The 27,154-nt window shown below is 38.3% G+C and overlaps 1 protein-coding gene across 2 annotated transcripts in view; it reads left to right on the top strand.

The window, feature by feature from the left end:
- LOC146312399 (corticotropin-releasing factor receptor 1-like) overlaps positions 1–24,504 on the top strand; it is a 93,707-nt gene extending 69,203 nt beyond the window's left edge. For both annotated transcript variants that reach the window (XM_084740259.1, XM_084740258.1), the window contains exons 7-14: positions 689–809; positions 1,982–2,135; positions 5,093–5,153; positions 8,498–8,570; positions 15,717–15,802; positions 15,956–16,091; positions 17,843–17,884; positions 23,151–24,504. In XM_084740259.1, coding sequence (XP_084596385.1) covers positions 689–809; positions 1,982–2,135; positions 5,093–5,153; positions 8,498–8,570; positions 15,717–15,802; positions 15,956–16,091; positions 17,843–17,884; positions 23,151–23,291 — 814 coding nt within the window. In that variant the 3' untranslated portion in view covers positions 23,292–24,504. The remainder of the gene's footprint in view (positions 1–688; positions 810–1,981; positions 2,136–5,092; positions 5,154–8,497; positions 8,571–15,716; positions 15,803–15,955; positions 16,092–17,842; positions 17,885–23,150) is intronic.
- Positions 24,505–27,154: the final 2,650 nt, after the last annotated feature.

Below are 27,154 nucleotides of genomic sequence, written 5' to 3'. Positions count from 1 at the left end.
GAGTTCTTGGTAGAGTCCCCTGTGCGGGTTCTGAATAAAATCCTTGGAATATAAAAGGGTTCCCAGTAGAACCCCCTAGGAGGGTTTTAGGGGAAATCCTTGAAATATAAAAGGGTTCTTGTTTGAACCTCCGAAGTTGGTTCTAAATAAACTCCTTGGAATATAAAAAGGGTTTTGTTAGAACCCCTTTGGTGGATTCTAGATAAAACCCTGGGAATATAAAAGGGTTCTCAGTAGAACTTCCTGGGCGCTGTCTTTTAGATCATCCCTAGAAGGTGGAACGATTCTGGATAGAGCGCCTAGAGGGGCTCTTTATGTTGGGTTCTAGGTAGAATTCTCCAAAAAGCTCCAAGTGGAACCTCTATAAAAGGATCTACTGGAAACAAAAAATGGGGAAAAGCTGAAGAACCCTTTATGATTGTAGTTAGAACCTTTATTTCAGAGACTGTGGAGGGAGAGAGTTTCATGTCTTTATTTTAAAATCCGTAGAACACTTAAAGTCAGTATGAGAACAGATTTAATTCAGACGGTTCCCTCCAGTCTGCTCATGTTTGTTTTTTTCATTACATCCTCCGTCTTCTCAGTGTGAAATCATTTTCTTTCCCTCCACACCGCAGAGGAGACATGTTGAAAAAGAAGCAGAAGCATCTCAGTTTATGGGTTTTATTCTCCTCTGTTTGTCTCACAGGAGCATCCGCTGCCTGAGGAACATCATCCACTGGAACCTCATCACCGCCTTCATCCTGAGGAACGCCACCTGGTTCATCGTGCAGCTCACCATGAGTCCTGAGGTGCACGAAAGCAACGTGGTACGTATCATCTTTGCAACAAAAATTTTTTTTAACAAATCCCATGAAAACACCAAAACCGACAACAAATGTATCTAATAAAAAGTATTGTGTGTGTATCAAAGGCTGATATTTCTTATTCCTCTGTGCCAAAGAGCTCTACTGATGTGCAAAAACTCTAAAATCACTTCAAACACTTCAAATAATCCAAACTATCCCTTTAAGGTAAAAGATATATTCCTTTAAATAGTTAATGACATCCTGCAAATTTCCTCCCAGTTTTTGTGACCAAAACTCAGTGTCTTCACTGGCTAAAAACCATCATCGCTTCATGAAAGAAATTATTAATCACTGTTCCTCTTTCCACAAAAATGTTTTTTGGCTTTGAAACATGACAAGCAGCATATTTTATCTAGTTTCTCTGCATGAAAAACTTCCTCGTTGGTGTCTTTAAGGACGATCCAGCAGCTGAGTTTCGAGATTCAGCCTCTGCCTTCACGAGCCACAGATAATAGGTGTCACATTAATGCAAAATAAGTGCCATAATGTGATTTAGTGAGGTGTTGTGTCACCGACGAGTTTGAATGCTCCTTGTCATAGATTCTCCAAGTCTGTTAACTCTATTGAGCGCATGAGCAGCACGTCTGAGCCTGAAAAAAGGGGTTATTTTATGGGGAGCTGCTGATTCAAAAGGTCTAAGGACAGAGGGTGTCGCGTGCTACAGACTGTAAAGTCCCTCGAGGCAAATCGTGATTTGCGGCTGACTTCACTTGACATGTCGCTCCAAAATCTATGGTCGCTGTTCAGCTGGGTAGAGATGTGGTGACTGTGAAGGCCACATTGTTTTTATTCTCATCAAATCGTTCAGTGAGCCCTCGAGACCTGTATGGAAACATCTGCTCCGCTTATGTCCCTCCACTCATTTTTTTTTTTTTACAGGTTTTTCCTTTAGTTTATCGCCCATATGTATGTTGGTGGAAAATAAAACCTGTTTGACAAATGATTGGCAAACACTCAAGTCATGAAAAAGAGCATGTTTCTTGCATTAAGTAAGTAAAAAGCAGACACACCAACAAGGATCAAACCCCTGATGAAATTATCAGAATGTAACTTAAAGAACTTGTGGTATAAAATGTTTGGCACTAAAATGAAATACAGTCTTTCTAAGAAACTATAAAATGTTGTTTTTGCAGGTTTGGTGCCGTCTCGTCACCGCCTCCTTCAACTATTTCCACTCCACCAACTTCTTCTGGATGTTTGGCGAGGGCTGCTACCTCCACACCGCCATCGTGCTCACCTACTCCACCGACAAGCTGCGCAAGTGGATGTTCATCTGCATCGGCTGGTGTGAGTACGAATACCGCTCCTCTTCACACACAACCTGCACGATTAACATCACTGCAGCTGCGTGAAAATATCATCATCATCATCATCATCAATTAATCAGTTGATTATTAATTAATTAGTTGTTTGGTCCATGAAATGTAAGAAAATGGTGAAAAATAATTATCAAAGTCCAAAATGATGTCCTCCACTCAAAAAATATTCAGTTTACTGTCAGAGAGGAGTAAAGAAACCAGAAAATATTCACATTGAAGAAGCTGGAGTCACAAAATTTGGACTTTTTTGTTTAAAAGATTATTCAAATGATTCGTTGATTCGTTTGTCCATCTGTTTCTTCCTTTGTTGTGCACAATTAATTGATTTACTGATTGATTTAAAGGCAAAAAATGGCAAAATTTCCACCCAGTCAAGTATTTTTTTCACTAGAGGTCATGATAATGAATTGCAGCTGTGTGCACAGTCCCCAATTTTAATAAACATATCTGATTACATCTGTTTAATCTGTAGCTGTAATATAATATATAATGCAGTGACTTTTTTTGCATCCAGATTATGTAATCATAGTTACATGTAATCTGTTACTCCCCAAGCCTGAGCATGAAATGTTGCACTTCAGCCAAGCATGGCACTTAAAGCTTTTGAGTGACTGGCTGAGTGTGTGTGTGTGTGTGTGTGTGTGTGTGTGTGTGTGAGCACTTGTCATTCTCAGGAGCTCTCATACTTTGATGCTATTTTTGACACCATGATGCTGGTTGTCTTAATGTATTTTGTTTTGATGTCATTGAGTCTGTATCACTGTGATGTCTTGTTTTTAACTCTGGAAGGTTGAATCTGTCGTCTGCAGCTGAATCACCTTCGGCTACTAATAAAGAAACCTTGAACCCTAAACCTTGAACCTCGGAGCGACAGTTAAGCCCCCAGGAAGTGCAGCAGGCTTTAAAGGAATCTGACATAGTGGCCAAAACGTGCAATGTTAACATCATACTGTACGATGCACAGTGGCATCACGTGATGATGCAACAAAAAATATTAGTTAGCTTAGTTAGCTTAGCTTAACATAAAGGCTGAAAGCTTGCAAAAACGGCTAACCTCACTGTGCCCAAACTTGAACTTTACTCTGTGCATAAACAGAAAAGTAAAAGGGAAAGCATGTAGTTTTACTAAGATAGCTGTCTCCCTTTGTTTCCAGGCTTTATGCTAAGCTAAGCTAACTGTCTCATGGCTCTAGCTCAGTATTTAGCAAACAGACATAAGAACTGTACCAGTTTTCTCATCAAACAAAGTGTAAGTCCCAACTTTTTGAAGTTAGTTTGAGTAAATTCAATGTCAGTCCAGTTTAAAATTTACAAAAAAAATCTAACTATTGTTCGACAGCAGCTATTGGTGAAGTTAGCTTAGCTTAGCTTAGCTTAGCATAAAGACTGGAAGCAGAGGGGGGGACAGGTAGCCTGGCTGTACACAAGATTCAAAAATACGCCTACCAGTCACATGACAGCAGAGTCCTTAACGACTCTCATTCACACCTCCCCCCAAGTGAAACTCATGAGTCACACATGGAGGGGTGGGCACATGAGTCACATGCCCCCCAGGTGCTAACGACCCCATTAGGTTTAATACCTGAACTCCCAAACCAGTCAGGCAGAACTGAAGAAGCCTCTTGGATGAGAGGTGAAACGTCTTCAAGAACTCTATCAAGTCCAGTTGCCTACTACAAACCTTGATATGAATACCATGACCTGGATGAATGAGAATATTCACAGACATGCCTACCAACACCTTTAAACCTTACTAGTTAATATGTTATATGTCTTGTTTGCTTAATTTCTGCACAAAAAGAAATGTAGAAGGGACAAAATGTTGTTTGGTTGGTTTTATGAGGAGTAATCTGGCAGGCTAGCTGTTTCCTTCTGCTTCCAGTCTTTATGCTAAGCTAAGCTAATCACCGTCTGGTTCTCGTTGAATAATGATATAAAATTTTTTCCACTAAACTCCCAGCTAGAAAGCATGTAATTGTATTTCCTAAAATATTGAACTGTTTGTATAAATCCAGTCAGTTTGGGTACGTTTCACTTCAGCAGAATAAACTGAAGGTCAGCTACAGATTCACCCAACAATAGGAGCTGTTGACTTGATGGAGATACCAGGATCTCGTGTGGCAGCTGGGAAATGTATTGGTGTGGAGTTCACTAACACCCCGTTTCACACTGTCAAACTAAACTATGTGCTGTTGAGATTAGGTGTATTGTGCCAGCTGGATTACATTTCCCCCAGGGCAGCATGAAGCCTCCGTGTGAGGAGGAGATGGCAGCACATTTCAGAATGGCTGTGAAGAAAATAAATAAGATCAAATTTTATTTGCTTCACTTAGCTTCGACTCAGCCTTCAAGAGCAGGGGAGGTTCTGAAGGCAGAGAGCGGCGTGGACAGGAGACGAGAACAACAAGACAAATTACATTTTTCACGTAATCCTGTGGCTGTGAAAGTAGATTTTCCTGAGGATTAACATTACGCTGATGACAGTATATTACTAATGAAGTGGAAAGTTTCCAGAGACGTGAGACTTGTGACGTGGCAGCAGCTGGCAGGGTCTTCACGATCCTGTTAGTGTCATTTAGATGTAATGTAATGGCTGCTTGTCTGCCTTATTATGCTCCTATAAGTCAGTAAGCCGGACGATCACTCTGCATTATCATCAACCAGAGTCCAGCTTTTCATTCATTCACAAAGAAACATTCAGATGGTGACAAGTCTTGGCTTGCATCTGCGGATCATAGCACACCAGCAACAATTGCTTTTGACAGAGCTTGGCAGGCACTGGTGATACGCTGAAAAAAAAAAAAAAAAGAAAAGAGTCAAGGATATTGCAGCATGAAATCCCTGGAGTGATATTTTCTGTTCTGAATAGCAGAGAAAGATGAAAGAAGGACCTGTCACTTTGTCTTTTTACTTTTTCCTTCGCAGGTATACCGTTCCCTATAATTGTGGCCTGGGCCATTGGGAAGCTCTACTACGACAACGAGAAGTAAGTCCTTTGTTGTGAGATTCGTCTTAGATATTCAAAGAACTCTTCCTCTCTGCCCTGCAATGAAGAGGACACGGGCAAAGTCAAACTGTATTGCATTAAGAAGATGAATGGCTATTAATAACCTCCTGTAACCACATTAACATTGTACGATATTCTTAATTACACATTACCCCTGTGGCCGTCTTCACTTTGATTGGGAGCGCTTACCGCTTGATTGACGCAACCGTTCAGGGGGTTTTGCACCTCTTATATAGGTGAAAAGCTTTTTAAAAATGTCTCCTTTTTCATCCTTTAAAGGATTTTTTTTCCCGTTCCTCCACAAAAAAACCCAACAATGAATAACAAATATTATCTGTGTATCAAAAGCCTGATATTTAATTCCCTCTGAGCATCAGAGCTCCATTGTCAGACAGAAATTATTAAAAACACATCAGTGGTGAGTCACACTGTTGCACTTAATGACGGTGACCAGTGACGTTCAGGGAAATCTTTGCTTGTGTGGGCAGTGACCTATCAACGTGGCTTATGTCTATATTTAATTAATGCAAGGATACAAAAAAATATGGTCTATAAATTAACAGCAATGCCAAGCTGAGGTTTCTCATTAATGATCCAACGATGATGCTGAAAGTCTTTTTTTAAACAAGAAATATCCGTGCTGACTGTTGCCGTTAATAGATAGTTCAGATTGTTTGAAGCATGAGATATTTTTCCTGGTTTGGAGAAGCAGAGAGGAGCACCAGCACAGAGACTGAGCAATGTACTACTGTGGACAGGATCAGCAACAATATGTATTTTAGACACTTAGAAAAGGTCCACCTGAAATAATCTGTATCAGTTCAAAGGGATAGTTCACTCAAATATGAAAATTCAGTCATTATCTACGCAGCCTCATGCCGATTGAAGGTCAGGTTTAGTTTTTTAGTCTGCAAAACACTGCTGAAGTGTTGAAGAATCTCCCAGACAATGGAGGTGAATGGTGACCATTTTTCAAATGTAAAAAAAACAACAGAATAAAAACAAAATGCCTCCATACTGCTTGTCTGGTGTAATCCAAGTCTCCTAAAGCCCAGACATGTCAAGTTGACTAAATAAAAAGTTACTGACACCATGTTTTTAGCCTGAATCTTCACTGTAGATCTTTAGCTTGGAGCCACGTTCATGTGCACACTGTCTGAACTGTGTGTGTGTGTGTGTGGTGTGACCATGTGCAAACAGCATGTTGGGACTTTAGGAGACTTTGATTACACCAGACGAGCAGTCTGGAGTCATTTTATTTTTTTCCAGTTGTTTTTTACATTTGAAAACTGGTCACCATTCACGTCCATTATTTGGGAGATTCTGCAACACTGCTTTCCTGCAAAATTTTCACTTTTGGGTGAGGTGAAAGCTGCACACTTTACCTTCACCGACTATTCTGACTAGTTTTACTGGAGTATGTTTTATCCTGTGAGAAAATTCTGTGTAATTCTAATTTAAAATAAACAGGAATAATCAGTAGATACAACTGTCATGTGATCTCTACATTCTTTTTTAGCCTTTGGGAGTCACTGAATGCATCATTATCATCACTATAGGCAACATGTTCCTGGTTGGTTGGTCTCCACCTCCTCCTGAGGGAAACATCTGTAGTTGCTAAATGCTCCACTGTGTTCAGAAGTTCTGCAGTGCTTTAAATATACATATTCTACATACAGATGAGTAGAAGACTATTAAACCACAGCTGAAAATAGTCCTCAAGAAATGCACAATTTATTCATACTGGTCTAACGTGGTAGAACCTACAGTGTGCAGCTGTTTTATGAACTTCCTGAGCCTTTTTAAAAATATATAAACTATATATTTGCGACTCATTTTTAAAGATTTATGTGTTCTGGAGACAGTGGGCTTGGGGCAGAGCACCACAGACAGGGAACAGAAGAAGAAGGGGAGCTTTGTTGACAATATGAAAAAGCTTTTATATTACAAACTCCAGTTCCAAAAAAGTTGGGATGTTGCATAAAATGTAAATAAAAACAGAATGCAATAATTTGCAAAAGCTTTTTCACTTAAATTCAGTTGAATATAATACAAAGACAAGAAATTTACTGTTCAAACTTTATTGGGGTTTTTTGTAAATATACACTCATTCTGAATTGAATGCCTGCAAAGTGTTCCAAAAAAAAGTTGCAAGAGCATGTTGCTGTTTTTTGAAGTTGCTGGTAACAATCTGGATGGTCCTTTTCCACTTTAGCCCCAAGGACATGACGTCCATGATCTGTGAAAACAATCTGAAAACGTGGACTCGTCAGTCTGCAGTGTTTCTGGATGTTGTTGATATATGTCTTTCTCTTTGCATGGTAGAGTCTTTTGCTTACATTTGTAGATGCAGAGACAAACTGTGTTTACTGACAACAGTTTTACAAAGTGTTCCTGAGCCCATGTAGTATCCTTTATACAATGATGAGGGTTTTTAATGCAGTTTTTAATGCAGTGCTGCCTGAGGGGTCAAAGGTCACAGAGGCCTTGTCCCTTACATGCAGAGATTTCTCTGTATTCTCTGAATCTTTTCATGATATTATGGATCGTAAATGCTGAAATCTCTAAATTCCTGCAGTTTTGTGTTGATGAATGTTGTTTAACTGTTGGACTATTTGCAGTTTTTGCGAGTGTTGAACTTCACCCCATCAGTGCTTGTGAACCACTGAGCCTGTCACCTGTTACCAGTTAAACTGTTCACCTTTTGAATCTTCCAAACAGGTGTTTTTCTTGAGCGTTGCACATTTTTCACAGTCTTTTGTTGCTCCTGTCCAGACTTTTTTGGAACATATTGCAGGTATCAAATTCAGAATGAGTGTATATTTACAGAAAACCAATAAAGTTTGTCAGTTTAAACATTAAATATCTTTGTCTTTGGTCTGTATTCAGTTCAATACAAGTTGAAAAGTATTTGCAAATGATTGCATTCTGCTTTTAATTGCATTTTACTCACAACTTTGAGGTTCTATTTTATTTATCATTTCATTTTTCTTGTCTTATTCCTCTCATTGCAGGATGGAGACTTTCATTTCTAGAAAATTACGAAGCAAAAGTCCGGCAGATGTTTTCATTTTGCTCTAAGAAAATAAGATTTTTAAGACTTAATTCAGAACAGAATTACCCCAAACGCCCCATAAATCATATTGTGGGGAAATTTCTGACTGGAAAAACGTGTTGAAACCCTTGAGCACAAATAAGGAAATTAATTCCAGCACATAGCAAACACGGAGGGGAATTTTTTATATAAGCAGCGATGAGTGACAATATAAGTACTTCTGCCTGTTAGAACTCAGCGTGACTGATTGCTTCTGCTGACGTTTCAGGTGCTGGTTTGGGAAGCGAGCGGGCGTTTACACCGACTACATCTACCAAGGCCCCATGATTCTTGTTTTGGTGGTAAGAGTCTTTTGTTGTATTCGTCCTTCAGTAGCAGCGTTCGTCATTCAGGGGCTGTTTTACATAACGTCCTGACACAATTGGTCTTATTTATGCCTTTTTAATACCTGTCAGGCATGAAATTTTGGAAACCGCAACACATTCTTCATGTTAGTGATGATAAATACTGAAGAACAAGAATGAACTCCAAGGATGAGTTTAGTCTTGTTTTCACCTATTAGTTATGTCTAACACCGGGACATTTCCATTCCCTCAGGGGACAATTTTCATTCTTTAATTTCATTATTTCATCAGGTACAACTATTGTGTGGTTACTTTACCCTCCTCCACCTTCCCCTCCCAACCACAAACCTATTTCTGTCTTTTTTAGGGTATTTCACATCAAGACAGATAGATAGATGCTTTCATTTTGCTCTAAGAAAAAAAGATTTTTAGGATTATAACCTTTTCTGACCACTGAGGAATTGATTAAAAATGGTCAAAAATGCCTCTAAAATGTCACATCAAGACAGCATCACCTTGAGGAACACCATAGAAACATTCATGCTGTAATTGGGTATCAACAATGTTTGACATTTGGAGATAAGAATAGATTTTTTTGGGTGATGGCGGAGCACTTCTGTTTGAGTAATTGCTCTGTGAATACTCCTGTGAGTCTCTAGTTTGTGGTTGTGGCGTTTCATGAGGCTGTGATTATTCTAGAGGTCATAACACACTGTTAAAATATGTTAAGGATACTCAAAGTTTCAAGGTAACTGTCTTTAGTAAATGTTTGAGTTTGAGTTGAGCCTAGTACAGTCTCTGAAAGACAGTCTTGTTGTCCTAGTGGAGTTTTTCAGAGCATTAACTGTGATGGTAGGTGTATTTTTAGATTTTGGGCACAGCCAGGCTAGTTATTATCCCTTGCCACCATTCTTTATGCTAAGCTAAGTTAATCACCTCCTGGATCTGGTTCAGCGCTTCGTGTACAAACATCAGAGTGGTGCCAAGGGACCCCTTTGGAAATGGCCGTGCTAGTCTTTCCCCTCGCCAAAATTTTGGCCCTTGGAGCATTATTTAGCCTCCTTACCATCAAGCTAGCATGATATGGGTAGCAATGGATGTCTTACTGTAGGTCATTTAGTTTTTTATAATACCAGTAGTTTCTAGCTTTAAAACAGCGCTCGCTACAGGCTCTGAAAAACAGTTATGTTAGCCATCCTAACAGAGTTTAAAAGCTTTAGCAGTGTTGGTACGTATATTTTTTAACTTTGGGCACAGCCATGCTAGCTGTTTTCCTTTGCTGCCATTCTTTATGCTAAGCTAAGCTAACCGCCTCCTGGCTCTGGTTCAGCGCTTGGTGTACAAACATGAGAGTCCTACCAAGGAATCACATTGAAAATGTCTGTGCCAGTTTTTCCCTCACCAAAAGTGTGCATAAATTTAGAGCATTGATTGTCCAACTTTCCGACAAGCTAGCATGACATGTTTGGTACCAATGGATGTGATATCAGTATCCAACTGGTGAATTTGAGGTACATGTCAGTATGCAGTGTATTACAAACAGTAGATGACGGCCAGCACACCCACAGATTGTAGAAGCAGAGACGAGCTCAGCATGGAAGCTAAGCAATAAAACTGTTGTGGACAGGGTTAGCAACAAAAGCTATTTTACCACTTAAAAAAGGTCCAACTAAAAAAATTTCAATATCAGTTTAAGTGTGAACTATATTTAGAATATTTTCACCACTTGACCTCGCTGTCAGACAGACTTTTCTGACAGGAGACCACTGTTAAATAAGACTGATATTTATCTTTCCACACCAACCAAACTCCATAGGCAAAATCAGTCATTTTATTTTGCAAGAACACAGGAGTTGTTGGTGTACCGCTGCCTCAATTGATTAGTTTGTTTTTGCTATTCTGCGAAATTGGTGAATCCGAACCACCCTATTAAAACACCAAAGTCACACTATAACATAACAAAACTAACTGATCAAGGCAGCAGTAGTACAGCAAAACCTGTTCTGCAAAGTAAATTTGTTGATTTCACATATGGAGTTTGGTTGGTTAGGAGAGAACGATATTTGGCTGATATAACAGTGATTTCCTGTCAGAAAAGGCTGTCTGACTACAAAGTAAAGCAATAAAAATATTCTAAATATAGTGTACACTTAAACTGATGTTGTTTTTAAGTGGCTAAAATACCTTTTGTTGATAAGTGCCTGAAACAGCCCTACTTAAAATAATCCAAACTTTAAGAGGTTAACCGACCAGCTCTCTCATCTGCTTCCAGCTCCACATTCAACAGCCAAACTTCAATTTACAGCTGAGACGAAAGATATTCTAACATCTTAAACTGGTCATCAACCAGCTGCAGGAGTGATCCTCCAGCGTTCAGGACATAGCTGTGTTATTGTGACTCGTCTTCACCCCGCTAACAGTCCGTGTGATGCTCACAGACACTCAGCCCTGCAGCGAGGCTCATGTCAGTGATCCTGCAGATTTGGGAGATTGTCTGGGGACTCAGCCCGGCTCCTTGTACAAGCTTTAGTCATCTCTCGTCTGGACTACAGTAACTCCCTCCTGGCAGGCCGTCCAAAATACTGTCCTCAGTACTCAATCCACACACGTCTTCACGCTGCAAATACTAACTCTGCTGAAATACAGGTTCCACAAGGGTTCTTCCCGAAGGGCTGAGGATCTACTCAGAACCATCTGCTTCTGAAGGACCCCTTTTTTATATAGAAAGGGTTCATCAAGGGTTCTTTGTAAGACCAAAGGTCCCGTTAAGAACCCATTTCATCCAAAGAACCTTTTTTGTAAGAAAGTGGGTTATACCATAATATAAGAAGGTTCTCGGCAGACCCCCCTGAATGGGTTCTAGATAAAATCCTTGGAATATAAAAGATGGGTTCTAGGTAGAACCCTCTTAGAAGAGCTCTAGATACAACCTTTGGAGTATAATGGGGTTCTTGGCAGAACCCCTTGAATGGGTTCTTGATAAAACCCTTGGAATATAAAAGACAGGGTCTAGGTAGAATCCTCTTTGGTGAGCTTTAGATACAACCTTTGGAATATAATGGGGTTCTTGGTAAAACCCCTTGAATAGGTTCTAGATAAAACCCTTGGAATACAAAAGGGTTCATGGCAGAACTTCCTGAGTGGGTTCTAGATAAAACACTTGGAACATAAAAGGGTTCATGATAGAACCTCTTAGGTGGGTTCTAGATAAAACCCTTGAAGTATAATGGGGTTCTAGGTAGAACACCTTTGGTGGGTTATGAATAAAACACTTGAAATATAAAAGGCTTCTTGGTAGAACCCCCTGGTTGGGTTCTTGTTAGCACTCTTAGATGGTGCAGAGGTTCTTGATAGAACCCCCTTGGTGGGTTCTAGATAAAACCCTTGAAATATAATAGGGTTCTCAGTCTTTTGTAATATATAAAGAGTTCTTTGTAGAACCCCCTGCTTTGTTAGCACCAATAGAACATGGAAAAGGGTGTGGACTGAACACCCAGACAGGGTTCTGGGTGAAAGCTTTCAGAGATGGTTCTAGCTACAACCCTTTATGCTGGGTTCTAGGTAGAACTGTCTCATATGGCTCCAAGTGGAACCTTTATTAAGGGTTTTAACAGGAGCTAAAAAGGTTTCTCTTATTAGGACCAGCCGTAGAACCCTTTACGGTTCTCGTTAGCACCTGTGTGTCTCAGAGTGTAGATTCGTCCGTGTCTCTGCTCAGTTTGGACGGTTCTCTGTCCGCTGCGTCTCCAGTGGACGACTGACCTTCCATCCTTGTCAGAAACAACACACTCTGTTATCTTCTGTCTTCAGTTGAAAAAGTCGTCTCTCCAAGAGACTCTTTATGTCTCCGTCTCTCCTGCCTTCCTCTCCCCTGAAGCACACATCTGCCTCTTTCAATATCTCTCTTCTTCTTCTTTTACAAAAAAAAAAAAATCTCCATTCCTGCCTTCGATAGCAGCTTCTCCCGGGCTTTTATCTCTTTGTGCAGCACTTGATCCTGCAGGATCATCTGCAGGTCACCAGAATATTTGTGGCGACTCCTGTCAGGGTGCCGCGGTGGTGAACTTTCCATGCCTCGCCATCGGTGGCTTTTAATGTCAGCAATAAACTGATGTAGTGCTTTAACGAATAAATACAGGATGTTATTAAAAATGTTAACGTAAGCACTAACACGCAGGGTTAGCGAGGACCAGCTGAATGGATGGTTCTTGAAAGACTGCCATGCATCTGTTCAGGCCAAGGTCAGGTCAGCTGGCCCTGGAAAGTATTCCTACGGCTATTTTTGCTCCCACGTTACATCATTCACACCTATTGCATGAGCTATTGATTTTGTCATTGTGGAAACATTCTCAAGAAGCACTTCATATAGTAAAGAAACTGTGTTTTTGTGTAAATGTATTATTATTCAAGGATAAAAACCAACAGTGAACAAATATTATCTCATACAGTCCACTGTGCCATAGACCACTATTGTTGTCCAAGAACTGTTGAGACCTGGGGACGTGTCAAACCAACACACACCATCCTGCTGCTGTAAGAGCTGGAATTAATAGTCTGATTCTTTACTAAAATACTCTATTATAAGTTTAGCCTTTCAAATTAAAATTATTGCCAGCTAAATACACTCAAAGAATAAAAAATAAATGTACTCATAATGTAAAATGCTGCCCTTTAAGTGTTTTAATATTATATAAGGGATAATTTACAGTGAGCAGATCATTATTGTGAAATAAATCCCAGCAGGATGATGCATTTTTTCACAATAATAATGCTCACTGTACATTATCCCACTTATCACATGGTTATGTACCAAAAAGTTATTTGACACATTTATGTGACACAAAATATTAATTTAAAAAAGATTTACTTCACAATAATGGCCTTCTCACTCTACATTATCCTGCTTATTATGTGGTTATGTACCCAAAAATCAATAATTTGACATAAAATATTAGCTGGAGGTGCTAAAACATTTCTGGGTTTTACTTTTGTAAGTGCTGTTACATAAATTCTGTGTTCATGATACACTGGTAAATAATTCATAGATGAGAAAATTTCATGCAGCAAATAAGTTAATAAATAAATAATTAATTTGATGTGTTAAAATCTGGTGTATAGCAGGTAAAAAGTAATATAAATTACTAAAATTGTCGTAAGCACAGATGCATCAGTTCATAGTTTATATTGTAAGTTTCTTCTCCGTTTGTGATGCACCCGTGGAAAAGTTCGTTGTGGGACTTTGTACAACAAAAGGTGAACCTTGTCTCATGAAGATCTGCTGCTTTCATTCAAGTTATGTTCACGTCTGAAGCTCAAGCAGACGGTAAAGGGACTTTAGGAAAATCTGAAGAAACTTTAAACGAATTTTCAAGGACTTTAAACCTCTTATTATGACAAGTTCTCACGGGCGTAAGACGTGATGGGATGACTAAGTCGAGGATGCAGCAGAGAAACAAAAGGTGTCCAAGCGATAAACACCCAAAATTCAAAGAACCAACCTGTGTCTGTGTTGTTGTGAAGAGAGCTACAACTCTCGAATTTTGCTGAACTGTTTCTTTGAGCAGATCAGTAACTTTGTACCTGGTTTTACACTTTAGTTAACTGGAGAAGTTTTGAGGTGTTGGCAGACTTTATTACTTTGGAGAGATGCTGTGTCTCAGTTCACATACTTCTGTACTTACACTTCCTGTTTTGAGTGCATAGGTACGTTTGCATTGACATTTACGGCAAAACGGAGTGGACTGCGTACCCAGATGTTGTACTCAAAATGGCCAAAAAGTTGAAAAAGGTTTTCAGAAAGTGGCTGTATCTCTAAATACCAAAAATATCCGTGTGTAAGTTATCATGACCTTGTTCCGGTGAGTTTTGTCCCTGCCTGCAGCCGGTGTGTCCTCCACTGTTTGTAAATGAGAAACCCGTCTATATATAGAGTTTATCGATGTGTTTAAGAGTCACAGATACTGTCTGATGACTCTCCCTGTGGCTCTCCTGCTCTCTGCCTCTCAGTTTTATTGTGTGTTGGATCGTGGAGTTTCCTCAGTTAAAGGCCTTGCAGTGTTGCCAGATGGGTTTGATGTTTACGAGCTCAATAATTAATCCAGACTCCACCAGATATTATCTATAATAAAGAATACACATGAAGTCAATAATGTTGTGGTTCACCACAGTTTTTCAGTACAACATAACAACAAATCAACTATTCAACTGTATGAGAACGCAGACGTTAGTTGCAGTTGCAGTGCAGTGCAACTATAAAACTATTTCCCATCTCAGCCTCCTGCTTTAAAGGTAAAGGAGAAATAAAGGGAGGGTTCAAATAAGAAAATTAACAGGTTTTTATCTAACTTTGTGAGGAGAAAGAGATTCCTGTGATGTTGTAATGCTGCAAACATAGAGGTTTCTGTTACAATGAAAATACAGACTTGCAAAAACACTACAGCTCGTGTGTGTTTATAGGCTGAACCACGGGTGGGTGGGAATGACGGTTCCTCCTCTCAGCTGAATAAACAAAAATTATGTCATATCAAAGTTGTGCTGAGTATGGGAGAGTATTACAGCCAGGCATAACTGTCACAGCCAAAATACCATTTCCACCGTGTTCTAGAAATGTCTTCCCCCTCTAGTTTAACTTTTCTCATGCGTCACGCTGAAAGTTTTTCATATTTTGCCTGACCTTTACAGTCTTCCACGGCTGAGTGATTGGATGTCTTTGCATAATTAAGAAAAACAACTCCAGTTCAAAAGATGTTGAGACTTTGTTCAAATTGATTAACTTTTTGGAAATAAACACTTATTCTGACTTTAATGCCTGCAGCACGTTCCAAAAAAAAAAAAAAATTGTGATACATCACATCCTGAATCCAGTTCTCCTTTAACACATTCATGGTGCAGTCCCTATTTATTTATTTATTTATTTATTTATTTATTTAGCAGGTTTAACGGGTTCCAAAACTACAAGCTGCTAAAATGACGCGTCACGCATGCAAACAACACACATTACCAAGAACACAATAACTCATTGTCTGCAAACAGTATGTGGTGACTGGTTTGATTAAAAGCTGCGTGGAGCAGCGGCTCCTTCACATAAAACAGCCTGATGTCTTTATAAAGAGCCTCACGTTGCTGCGGTTGATTTTCTCACAGATAAATTTCATCTTCCTCTTCAACATCGTGAGAATCCTGATGACCAAACTGCGAGCCTCGACCACATCAGAGACAATCCAGTACAGGTACGTTCAATATGACCTCCCTGTTTGTACACACCTTTAATAATTCATGCTTCATACTCTGATTGGTTGAATGGAGGGTAAAAGACAATGGTTCCTGTAGGTGGTAGACTGGTTCTGTCATGGTTGTGTGATCGCTGGTCTCGTCCTCTGCAGGAAAGCAGTGAAGGCCACACTGGTTCTTCTTCCTCTCCTGGGAATCACCTACATGCTGTTCTTTGTCAACCCGGGCGAGGACGAGATCTCTCAGATCGTCTTCATTTATTTCAACTCATTTTTGGAATCCTTCCAGGTACGATTCACCCTGATAACAAATGAAGGTTTGGACATCCTAAAGAAGACCTGTTCAACTGGCAAAGACCCCAGTCCAGCCTTTTGATCATAAATAAGAATAAAAGTACATAATTGTGCTTTTATTGAAATAACCTGCTAGCACTCAAAATTTATTTATTAGGGGATCATCATATATCAGTAGGCTAATTAGTAGAAGTGGGAGAAACATTTGATTCTATTAAATATTGGGATTTTTTTTATTTACATTAATTTTTTTACTCCTCAATCGATTTTATGTATGTAGAAATAACTAGGTCTTGTCTGTTAGCTTGATGCTAACACATAATGGGAATTACCATAAACATGCTAACAGAAATTAGAATCGTGATCTTTTACCTGAAGTTGCCTATTAAGATAATTACTTTTTACTTTTATCTTTGTGCTTTTTTACAGAGGTACTTGATATTATATTGTCATTACAATATATAATAATATTAATATAAATGTATAATATTCTAGTACTGTGAAAGATTATATAATATTATTATTATATATTTCATGTAAATAGTTAATATGTCCAATTTGATTTATAAAGTACTTAAAACTTTTTTATGATTAATTATATATCAATATTAAATCATTAAATCATTGCATTGCCAACAAGTATTAGATTAGACAATAAAACATTAATAGTCTTCTATCCAAGCACAGATACACAGAAACATCTATAATAATAATAACAATAATAATAATAATAATAATAGGAAGGAGCAGCTAAATGCAACAGTTTACTTCAAAATGCACTTTGTTTACTTCTTTTACATGCAGTACAGAAATCATGCTGCTGAAATAAAACTCAGAAAGGCTGAGTTTTATTTTCCTTTTTATTTTTCATTTTTCATAACAGTAATACTGACCTTGAATAGTTCATCTGTTCAGCTGAGTAGTTCACTAAACATCATGAATGTACGTCCTTTTTATTCACACATTAATGTGGAATAAAGTGAAATAAACAAACATAAAGAAATCAATAAGTAAATGATTTAAGTGATACAGAAAAGGATGAACTCTCAGGAGATGACATCATGTGCCATGTCTCAGTCAAAGCATTGAAACAAAATTCAATCACATTTTATTAAAAAGGAAAAATAATATAAATTTGCTTTGGCCACTCTTTATCCTCACCCTCCCTCCTCACCCTCATGGCCTGAGGTTTTAGCTCTTTTAGGCCATAAAATTATATTTGAGTCTTGAAAGTGTGTGATTTAACTTTTTCTCATGGTCTACTGTTAGAACAAGCAAACATCATGAGCATCAGGTCCCTTATTATTTTAAAAAGTTTTAACTGTTTAAGCAGAACAAATCAAACTGAATCCAACATGTTTATTAAAACAAAAAGTTACTTATAATCTAAGAAGATAAGACTTATCATTTTACACGTTTAAAATTTTAGCTTTACAGGTCAGACTTAAGAAATAAAAACATCCAGACTCTTGGCACTTTTTCAAATCTAGCTCTTCTAAAAAAAACGTAATTAAAGAGTCCTGTCCTGAAGGCTTAGACAGACAGACAGAGTATAATGTCGTCTGTGTGTGGGTGTATTTTTGATTTTTATAAAATAAAGACGCAGTAATTGAGGAGATGATTGAATGAATGTAACGTGTGTGATAAGCTGCTGGGATCAGGGTGGCGTTGATGTTTTGAATGCCCTCCTTTTTTTTTGATGATGTTTTGTTCCTCTCTTTATCTCCTCCTCCTCCTCTCACACAGGGCTTCTTTGTGTCAGTATTTTACTGCTTCCTAAACAGTGAGGTAAGCACATTCACGTCCGCTTATTGATCTAACGTTTTATGCCTTCCCCTCCTGCATCTGACAATTATTTATAATACCTCTCCTCAGGCGCTTCCACTCTCCCTTTTGCTCGGCTGTTGCTGTGTGTTATTGCAGAGAATTGAGTGATAAACCTCGGAGCACTTATATTTAGGGCACAATTAAGACTTGTCATGTACTGACATAAGTGACATCACTTTCTACGCTTTATGACAATGTCAGCCCTAATTTGGTTCCGGGGAGAAATCAGGGGTGAAACCCTCTCAGAATAGCACACAAATATTAATATGCATGCATGCAGAAATGCTACTTCATGTTTAATGGATGATGTTATTATTATTAATGTAGCAGTAGTAGTTTTATTATTTTCATTAGTATTAATATGTGCAGCAGTGAGTTTTTCATGACATTTCATGACAGGAAACATTTAAAGTGGCACAGAAATGGAAATAAAATTAAAAAAAAAAACACATACATATAGACATACATTATTCACACATTGTTGCTCCTTTCTGCACAAATTAGACAACGTGACAGCAGTTATTTCTGTCATCCATCCTGTTCTCGTTCATCCAAAACTCATAATCCTCCACCTTATCTCTAATGTCCACCTCCCCGCTTTGCACAGTCTCTCCAGATGTTTCCTAGCAGCTAACAAGCATGCTAACACAAACAATTATTTCATAGTTTGGTTTAGATTTTTTTTTTTTTGCACCATACAAACAGCACAACACAGATAACAGAAGTGAAACAGATGCCACAGAAGATGTCACCAAGCCGCAAGGATCTCCTCTTTGAATCAAGAATGAACAAAACAAAGAGCCTGCAGCCGTGCTAGCAGCTCTGTGAGGCTGTGCGAAGGATGAGTGGTGCTAATGCTAATGTCAGCATGCTAACATGTTCGCAACATCGACTGTAAATAAAGATTGATGACACGGCTACACTTCCTCTCACTGTACAAAAATGAGTAGTTTAACATTTTAGTTTGGAACATGGAAAGGGGCGGGGTTTATGACCTGTACTGCAGCCAGCCAGCAGGGGGCGATCAAAATGTTTTGACTTCATTTTTGGGAAGCTGTCATGTTGTCCGTCTTTATATATGTCAGTGGTTCCCATGTTAGCATACTGATGTTTAGCAGGTGTAATGTTAACTATTTTTTTAATCCTAGTTTAGCCTGTTAGCTTGCTAATATTTGCCAGTTAGCACTAAAAAGTACAGCTGAGGCTGATGGGAATGTCATTAGCTTTACAGGTACTTGGACATAAATCCAAAATGAAAATCTGACTGGATGACGGAACTTGAGGAAAAGTTAAATAAACATTTAAAGTTTTACAGTTCATCCTGAGGGGGACTTTAATGCCAATCCATCAAAGAACAAAGTCACTTCCTGCCGACACTTATTATCTCTGCATTGATTTTTTTTTTTTAAGTTGATGTATCGGTACCAAGGACCTTTCTCAAGATGTTATCAATCATAACATATCATAGTGCTTTAATAAAGCTCATAATTGCTTGAGTCTCTTTGTCCACAGTCACGTTCAGCAGTTTAGTCCCTCAAGATTCCCTCAACTGTGAAAACAAACAATAATTCTTTTAATATTGCTATATTTCAGATAAGATCTACAGTAAATAAATCCACGATGCTGCACTATGACTTTAAATTCATCCACATTTAATATAAAGAATATATATAAACCAAAAACACAGCTGTGGACTGTCGTGTATTTATGGATTTAAGCTCCATGTCACTTTATGATTGATGTGTCTTGACGGAGGACCGAAACTTCGATTTTTTTAAAAACAATAAATCAGTGCAGAGATAATAAGTGTGTGCAGGAAATGATGTTTTTTCATTAGAACTGGATTTTTAGGAGATTTGATTCCCTGCAGCACAAAAGAGACCGAGCAAGTGGTGGAGATATTACCTTCGACCCAATTCTTTTAAGACTTGTGAAGATATTTTACTCATAAACACAAACATCAGCATCATCTAATCTATCCAACAGTTACTGAGATATTTCAACCTGGAGCAGAGAGGTGGACCAACTTTTAAAAAACATGCTTTTATTAAGAAAATATGCACAAATCCAAACAGAATACACTGAACATGTTTTTTTGTGCAGTTTAAACTTTGAAAAAAAAAAGTTATCATTGAAATATCCTGCAGGTGTGGAAATGATGTGATCTCATTTCATTGATCACATTGTGACGGATGTGTTGATGATTGGTGCCCACAAATATGTGACATCATCGTTTTCCAGATGAGTCCTGCCCACTTCAAACCATAGAGAACAAAAAATACAGGAAAAACTCATCAAAAAACATTTTAAAAGACAAAATTAGGGAAGTCAGTTTCCACCAATATGATTTATTAAAAAGAAAAAAAAAAAAAAAAAAGACTATGTAAGTCGTTTCTCAAAATAATGACTTAGTGGGGTGGTCTGGTAGTTCACCGCAATCCACACTCCACAATATGACGTAGTATATCAAAATAATGAAAAGAAATTGCAAAATCATGAAAGAGAATCTCAAAATAATGACTTTGTATCACAAAATAATGAGAAACTTTATCAAAATAATTACCTACATATAGCAAAATATTGACTTAGTATCTCAAATTAATGTAAAAAATCCCAAAATAATGACTTAGTATTTCAAAACAGTGAAAATAAATATTGAAATCATGAAAAAAATTCTCAAAATAATGCGAAACTTTCTCAGAATAAAGACTATACTAATAATACTAATAATAAATTAGTATCTCATTATTGTGAAAACATTTCTCATGACTTACAGGATATTTTTTTCCATCATATTGGCAGAAATGTGCTTCCATACAAACTCTTCAAACTTTCAAACTTCAGAGTTTGTGTTCATGATGGACCTCATTAGAAGAGGGAAGCTGACTGAGAAAAAATAGATTTTTTAGGTCCTTAACTACCAACACGCTCTCCAAAGTTTCGATCAATACCCTTTTGGCTTTGACTACCACCTGTGAAAAACGGCCCGATGTCACTGAACGCACCCTAATGGTCCAAAATGAGCCGGAAAGTGGGCATAAAGATAATTATATTATCACTTGACCTTTTCATCGTGAAAATGGGGAGATCTTTAGGTTTAATTAAGGCAACCGGCTGTTTCGTTGGATGAATCATAAGTTGATGTTTCCGTCGCGGCTCCATCCAACCACAGAACCTCACATCCTATCAGGGAATAATCATTATGTTCCTTGAGCAGAGCGTGGATGTAATATCAGCTGACTGCTGCCCTTTGCTGAGCGTCCCACATGATGAATGAATACCTCATCATGAACCGTGTTGTATCTCCAACAAGAGGCTTAACCAGCATGTGTAGCTTACAGAGGATATTGATTTAGTGTTTAGTTACGGGCTGAGAGTAGCAGAAAAGCAGGGGAAAGAAATGAGACAGATGAACAAAGGATACTCGAGGTCACATTCAAGAGGAAAGGAAAACATTAGGACTAAAACATGTGTGGAGGATTAAATGATCTTTACTCTGGACCAGAGGACACCAGCCAAACATAATGCTGGTCAGTGCGCTGATGAATTGAGCTGTAAAATGTTATAAAATGTGTCTTAAAATAAAAATTTAGCTGGCAGCTCCGAAGTACTGGAGGCACGAAACACACAGAGGTGGGACACATGGGACGATTGATTTTGGATTGAGAGGACCAGAAGGAGGACGGACCCTTTTTAATCATCATTAAAATGATTTATAGCATGTTGTAACTATAGATTCTGTTTACAAAATATATTAAAGATATGAAGCGGAGCTGTAAAGTCAGTTTTACATCGCGGAAAAACAAAAATAAATGAAAAGTTAAATTCCACATGGCAATACATACAATACATGCAATACATGACTACTCAAAATTATAAAATAAGTTGCAGGAGCCATCAATTTAAGAGGGTGGATGTACAAAATAAAACTACAATTTATCATTTAAAGGATAAATCTGTAATATATTTATTATAATAAATCATAAAATGACCTTGACATATCATCAGAGATTAAAGAAACATGCTAAATTGAAATACACGCTATAGGTGTGGTGTTCTCCTTTGAAATTTCTGTCATTGTTTCATGTTAATTTGAATTTAAATTAATGCCGAATGTTTGAAGAATGAGTGAAGTGTCTCTTTATGAGTCGTAAGAAACCATTTATGATCTTTTAGAAAAAGTAGGTGTTAATAACGCTTAAATTGAACAAAATGTGAATGGAGTTTGGCAGACAGTAAGACAGACACGTCACTGAGGTGTATTTTCAGAGCAGTGAGTTTTTGTTTTCAGGCTTTACAGCAAGAATTTTTTGTTACTTCAACCCGCATTTCCAATCAAAAACCCACCGACTAACAGCGTCAAAATAAAAGCTCACAAGTTAATTCATGCCAAGTTGAGAGCAAAAAACTTTGACCCCCTCACATTAATTAGGGCTGTTTATTTATGTCTGTTTATAATTAATAGACCGTATCAAGTCGACTCCGGGTGACAGAGCAGATTAGTGCAGGAGGTGAAATATATATGAGCACAGGTGCAACAGATGATCTAATCATGCATGGATGACAGGAAGATCTGTCATGGCAGAAATGGAATCTAATATTCATAAGTATGTTTTCTTCAGAGTATAATCACCTGAAAATAACAACCAGTGTGTTTTTCTCACCTTAGATGGAGGCCGCTGTCCTGAACCACCACGTTCCTACAGTAGCTCTGAACAGACAAATCAAACACTTTTTTTCACGAGTTTCACGGCTACTGTTGGCCAGGCAACGTATTTGCAATCTCCGCTAGATGCCACTAAATCCTACACACTGGTCCTTTAAATCAGATGTAACAGGAAGTCAGAATTTTGAGGTTGTAAATAGAAAACCTGACTAGATATTTCATCATTTTGACCAAATATCTTATATTTTTGGTTTATTTTGATGTAATTTTGCCTGAGAAGATCACATAATGACCTCGTATCTTAAACTTTTCTTAATATTTTTATAAGTTTGAATTAAAAAGTCAACACTTTTACTTATGTCAAAATTTATTTAATTAAACCAGACACACACTGACTTTAAACTTTATTGTTAACATTGTTGACTTTAAGGATCCATTTTAAAATATGCAGAATATTATTTATTATTACCAGCTAAAAAGGATGCATCTAAAACAACATAGGGCAGAATCTGAGTAAACATGAATCGAGTCATTTGATGGAGGTTTGGTTTTGTGTGACAGGTGCGGTCAGCTGTGAGGAAACGGTTCCACCGTTGGCAGGAGCAGCACTCGATCCGAGCCAGGATGACCCAGGCCATGTCCATCCCCACTTCACCTTCACGGGTCAGCTTTCACAGCATCAAGCAGTCCACGTCGCTATGAGACCGGAGACCGGCTCTGTCCCAGAGACGTGCTTTGGGAGAAACCACCCCCTCCCATCCCCCCCAGCTGTCGTCGTCATCATTTTCTGCCACATCACTGGAGTACACTAAAACACTTTCTGAGCTGGGGCGAGGCCAGAGAGCACGAGAGATAGAGAGACTGCATCAGTCTCCTTAACCTCAAGAGGGACATTAAACAGACTTTCAGGAGAAAATGGATGGGGACGAGGGAGAAAGGACACTGCAGACTTTATGAAATGAAAGGTAAGTGGATCAAAAGATGCACGTGACCAAGCTGAGTTCGGATCTGTGGGTGTGAATGTACAGCACTCCATGTTCTTTAATTTTTGCCTGCCGTAGGAAGTCTCTGTCATATTCCTGCCTGCACACTTCTTTTTTTTTTATATATATTTTGGCTCGTACCGCTGGACTGCACTGAACTGGATTCCAACCCAGCGGACACTGGACTCAAATGCTACGGGAGGCAGAGTTTAAGTTATTAAAAAGACATTTTCAGATTTTATTTTCAGCTTTTTTTTCTTTTTTCTTTTCTTTTTTTTATTTTTGCCGTCACAAACAATTGTCCGGTCATAGTGTTTGTTAATTTTGTGTTGTGCGATCTTTCTCTGTTCTCAGCCAGCTTGGTGCAGTCGTGCTACTTTCATCAACTTTCCAGGAAGTTTAACACATTCCATACTGTCTACCTGAAGAGTTTCGTTCCAAAATAACATGTCTACCATGTAGGGTGACCACATGAGAATGGGTGGAATTTGACATCAGGACAAACAGGACAGATTTCGGGATTCAGAACAACCGCTTGTAATTCAGAACTGTCCTCAATTTGTCCAGGTATCTGGTCACCCTACTGCCATGAATGCATGTATGCTTGGATGCAAGACTGGTCTCAATAATTCTCGTCCACACTGACTCACCGAAAAGGGGACCGCTTGGTCCAAGGGACGATTATTCCAAAACCCCAATGGTCCGAAAAATATCCCATTGGACCGAAAGCCCATTTGTCCAACAGCCTGTTATTTTGAAAACAAACGCCCGTTACTCCAAAATATAAACTGTATTTTCTGTGTAATGGGCCTTCAGAGCAATGGGCATTTGATTTCAGGGTGACAGGCAGTCGGACAAATGGGGCTTTGGTCCAATGAGATATTGGGGTTTCAGAATAATGGCAGTGCACTGAAAGAAAGTATAGAAATGTTTTCATCATTTTATGTGGACATACTAATTATCTTTTACATATTCTCCTAATTTGGGGATAGATAGATAGATAGATAGATAGATAGATAGATAGATAGATAGATAGGTAGAAAAGCTAAAAAGCTGATGGTTGAGTAAGAACTCTCTGTGTTAATCTGAGTTTCACATTACACAAAGACATTTGACCCACTGCAAATAAAATATTGATTGGTGCAGGTTGAAGTCATGTTCCATTTAGTGGCCATGCCAGTGTTCCAACTGAAAAGTCCAAAGAAATGTCCCATTTGACTAAAAGCCCTTTCGTCTGACATTTATCCCAAAATGTGTATTTTAAGAACAATGAGCCTCCGGCATTTGCGTTCAGGATAATGGCCTATTTTCGGACAATTGGGATTTCGGAATAATAGTCTGTCAGAACAAATGGCCGGTCCCCAGTCAGTTGTGCTGTACATATACGGTGACCTAGAGATGCAATTGAAAACTCCAGAAAAGTTAGAGAAGTTCCAAAGCCATTTTTTCCTTCCTGGTACTGAATCTGACACCTGAACTTTGCATATCATCCGATATTCGGTACTTGTCCAATACGAGTTATAGCATTATATAAAATAAAACTTATAACTATTTTTTAACAACTGTATACTAATAACCCAAGATGTGATATGATTACTATAAAGTTTGTATGACCTGGCCCATGAACAAGAGTGACTCCCAGCCCTTTCTGCCCTAATAAATCACGTGGTATTTTGGTGCATAGAGATGAACTTGCAGATGATGATCCTAAAATTAAAGGAATATGTAAAAATACATTAATTATTTTAAAATAAGACAGAGATGAAAACATTTCTAAAAGGAATATTTCTGAGAAACATTTATTATCACATGTCTTGGCTTTTGTTCGGTGCCCTGCCATTATTCTGAAAAATGTCCCACTGGACCGAAAGCCCATTTATCTGATAGAATGTTATCCCGAAAACAGATGCCCACTGCTCCAAAGGCCTATTGCTCTGAAAATACACGCTCTGCCTGCAGTAACATACTAACCCACCTTATGCTAACAACTGCAGAGAGAGTATGTATTTTCGGAGCAATGGGCTGGTGGGCAAATGGGATTTTAGTCCAATGGGACTTTTTTTTTTTTGTCATTTTCAGCTGCATCAATGGCCTTTTTGATAGTATCAGAACAACTCTAATGGTAGTGGTTCTTCAGTTTGTTCTTGTATTAACAAGTGCTTTGGAACCGAACTCTTCAGCTCAGTAAAGAGACTTACTATTGTTGCCTCTCAACCAGAAAGCCAGATAAGGAGACTCATTAGAAGAAACCAGTATTGTACATCTAGCTCTTGTATCTACTAAGTGACTTTCTGTGGTGTTGGGTCGACTTGAAGCATGATATCAGAGCGGGCTGCACAGTAACTGTTGTTTACTGATTTAATGTAAATATATAAATACTATCCGAGCGTGGGCACTACAGATCCAGTGGAGTCGTCACAAATATAAAAACCAAAAACACACAAACCACACACTGTGAATCATATGGGCACATTATCCATGTGATCAGCAATTCACAGTCCACATTCCTACTATACCAGTATGCCTAGCAGCACCTGTGCATTTTTATTATGAACTGCTGTTTATGTCAAATTGTATATGAACCTCATCTTTTTGTCGCCCTGAAATCATGATTTTTTTTTTTTTTTTTTAATCCTTTTCGGTGATGTGTGAGCTCTAGTTGTGATGAAATGTCAGATTTATTTAAAACAAGAGAATTTCACATGCCACTGTGATGTGTATTATTCTAATGTTAATCATCTATTGTAACTGAGTGCAGTTGACTGTGCAGCTGCTTCCTGAGTGATTGGAGGTTTTGGGGGGTAAAAAAAAACAACAAAACACCAGACTCTGTGCTCAAATTAAAGAAAAATCTATTTATTGTGCACTTTTGCAATGTGAGGAAATTTACCAAATAAGACTTTTTTTTAAAGCAGACACCTTAAAGGGATAGTTCAGATTCTTTGAGGTGTGATTGTATGAGGTTTTTATCCACAGTCAGTGTGTTACCTACAGTAGATGAGGTCGACACGCCCCCAGTTTGGAGAAGCAGCAGGAGTGCAGGTGTGGGAAGCTAAGCAATGCAATGTTGCCATCAGTAGCCTTTGCAAGGGGAAACTATGGGTATACAAGCCAAACATCGCTGTCTTCAAAGCCACCAAACTCCTTTAACAAAAACAGTAATTTCAAAACTTAAAATTCCAAGGCAACAGACTGCAATACATTTTTGAGTTTTGAGTCCAACTCAGATTCTTAAGTTTTGAAAAAGTTTTACCAACTACTGATCTTTTGTCAAGATAATTGACTTAGAAATCTATTGTTGTGCATTGCCTTGAAATCTTAAGTCATCTCAACTATTTTTTTGTTTTTTAAGTGTCAAAAAATATTGAAAATATTTTAAATACAGCACACACTTGAACTGATATTGTTTTTTTTTCAAATTGCTCAGCTTCTGATACAAGTACTCCTGCTGCTTCTCTACACTGGGGGCGTGTCGACCGTCATCTACTGTAGTTTATACACTGACTGTGGATAAGAACCTCATACAACCTCACTTTAAAAAGTCTGAACTATCCCTTTAAAAGGCTAACATCTGCACAGATA

The sequence above is a fragment of the Lutjanus erythropterus genome, chromosome 17 (genome assembly GCF_056507025.1).
Source record: "Lutjanus erythropterus isolate fLutEry1 chromosome 17, fLutEry1.hap2, whole genome shotgun sequence".
Taxonomy (NCBI): Eukaryota; Metazoa; Chordata; class Actinopteri; order Lutjaniformes; family Lutjanidae; genus Lutjanus; species Lutjanus erythropterus.
Note: the sequence above shows the minus strand (reverse complement) of the source record. Positions and strands in the feature narration are given on the sequence as shown.